This window comes from Corylus avellana, chromosome ca7 (assembly GCF_901000735.1).
Source record: "Corylus avellana chromosome ca7, CavTom2PMs-1.0".
NCBI lineage: Eukaryota > Viridiplantae > Streptophyta > Magnoliopsida > Fagales > Betulaceae > Corylus > Corylus avellana.
In genome coordinates, this window is record NC_081547.1 from 14,968,122 (window position 1) to 14,970,591 (window position 2,470).

The window sequence follows — 2,470 nt, forward strand, 5'->3', positions numbered from 1 at the left end:
GCTCTTGCCAAACATAGCTTAGATTAATGGCTGCACTTGATTCTCTGAATTCCAACTCTCTTATTTTTTTTTATCTATTTTTTATTTTTTTTATTTTTTTCCTTTCGAATTGCACGCAAAAAGTGCATTTATATACCACCCAAAGAAGAAGTCGAAGTCAATAACATAATATTAACTACAGCACCATTAAAGGATTACAATCAAGAAGTTAAGAAGTTTCGATTCCCCCACTTTTTTTTTTCTGGACTACAGAAGAGAGCTATACAAGATTACAGTGCACATCATATATAACTTCTAGAGTCCATCAATAATGACTAATACAAAAGAAGATCAATCACCTCCCACTTGCCTCTTCCAGGAGTCTTCCACAATCAATTCATCGACTTCCCAGTCTTCATAACTGGAAAAAAATTCATGGAAACAAGACAGAAAAGAACAAAAAAAGAAAAAAGAAGCATGTATTAGACCCATGCCCAAAAGTAAAGGCAGCATCCACGGATAGTCATCGAGCCACACTTGTCAAATATTTTTTTCTTTAACTTAAAACCGTAATTTTTAGCTTTAGCTAGAAACCAAATTTCCACTAAATCAGGAAAAAAAAACATGGAAACTTTGAATTGAGAACCTTACCTTCCATCGGGCAGGTAGCGGCGAATGGTGAAGGGTACCTTCCTCTCCCGAAGCTCCTTCATTGCAATCTGAAAAGGTTGGATAAATGAGATATTACTAACTGCTTTCAATACAACAGAGAAACACAATTAATCAGCTAAAAGAATTATGGCATGAAAGATTTCACCATTCTTATCTACGAACATATTAGACTTCTCCTATTATGTTCATCACACACCATATAATGGGAAACTCCACTTTCATCATCCTATAGCAGTGGAGCTATTCTAGACAGACATTGGTTTATCAAATAAGAATGGTGGTGTACTATTAGATAATTTAGTTAAATGCAAAGTCCAATATGGATACCACTAGTTTGTTTCAAATCAAAAAGAGGACTTCTTGGACCTATTCTAGACTGACATTGGCTTGAGGAATAAGAATAGTGGAATACTAGCAGATAATTTAGCAACCTGCAAAGTTCAATATAGATATGCTATTTTGTTTCAAATAAAAAAGAGAACTTCTTGGACCTATTCTTGACAAAAAGAAAAAAAGAAAAAAAAAAGATACAGAACCAACAGTTAGCCGATGAAAGCAACAATGTCAACATTATGCATATCAAGCCTTTACATGCAAAAGAGATGAGGTTCAATGTCTGAATGCAGCAAACCATGAGTTTAGCAATAATTATCGAGCCTAATAAAGGTCTGGTTGCATGAATATATAAGATGAAAGAACGAGATGAAGGTTCTGCTATTAAAATTTAATCCAACAAAGCTTTTTCAGGAAAGTGCCATCAGTTAGCTGTTAAATAATCTAACCTCGAGTGGGTCAGTTTCACCCTCCAACTCAACCATCACAGGCGCATTCATGCTGCTCACCAAGAAGGAAAATGATATCATATTATGGAATCAACCCAACTAGACAGCAAAATTTTAGACTGATAGGTTATGAAAAGAAAACCTGATCTGGAGAGCGCGGGTTCCCAAGATTCTGGCACGCTCATACTTTGTCATATATTTTGAGGTCTTACGAGGGCGCTGTACCGGTTGCTGCTCTTCTTTCTCCTCAGTTTCAACAGGATCTCCAGCAACGTCTTCATTGTTATTATTCTCTACTTCTTCCTCAGCACCTTCCTGCCCATCATTCAGGTAATATGTTAATCAACTGTTTTAATGAAAGGAAATAAAAAAAAAAAACCCATAAAAATTTAGTTCATCATATTCTTCCAGGAAGCAAAAATGACTCGTTACTTCAATCTCAGGTTCCACTGGTTCATCCTCATATCTGCAGCCAAACATTTTGTTAATATTTGAATCTGATTTTTCCCTAAGCATAATACGTATATATTGATTTCCCATCATTTTATCTTATTATTAGTGAGGATGATCATAGCTACAGGCAATTCTATGTATTGGTGTTGTAGTTGGGTTCTTTCAAGCATTGATAGAGAGAAAAAAGAGAGGCAGATATTCTATCCATTAAAATAGAAAATGAAAGGCTTATTTTTCTTTCACGTGGTTTTGCACAGGACTCATGCCTCATGCCTGAAGGCTGTCTAAATCATAGTTGGATTTTAGAATTGGAGCGTTTAAATCATTTGAATCAGAGTTTTGATATTAAGCACACCTTTCAAAGCAGATTTTATGGATGTTAATGCATGACATTGTATCCATTTCAAATAATTATGCATATGTTCATGTAATTAATTTCATCTCAGAAAGAAGAAAAAAAAGTAATTCATTTCCCATAGTACTCTTTACCACACCCCATAAGCTAATGCTAGCTGTAGTACCCATGATCTTTACTTGATATCAGCTTTGTAAAGCAATGAGTGACGTTTCATAGTTTCTATTCT

General features: G+C 34.9%; 1 protein-coding gene across 1 annotated transcript; it reads right to left on the minus strand.

Moving 5' to 3' along the window:
• Nucleotides 1–109: 109 nt before the first annotated feature.
• LOC132188661 (DNA-directed RNA polymerases II, IV and V subunit 6A-like) lies at nucleotides 110–1,961 on the minus strand. The gene is made up of 5 exons (XM_059603180.1): nucleotides 1,866–1,961; nucleotides 1,576–1,748; nucleotides 1,434–1,485; nucleotides 631–698; nucleotides 110–400 (listed from the first exon to the last, which is right to left on the minus strand). The coding sequence occupies exons 1-5, from the start codon at nucleotides 1,947–1,949 to the stop codon at nucleotides 331–333; spliced, it is 447 nt and encodes a 148-aa protein (XP_059459163.1). The 5' UTR covers nucleotides 1,950–1,961; the 3' UTR covers nucleotides 110–330.
• Nucleotides 1,962–2,470: the final 509 nt, after the last annotated feature.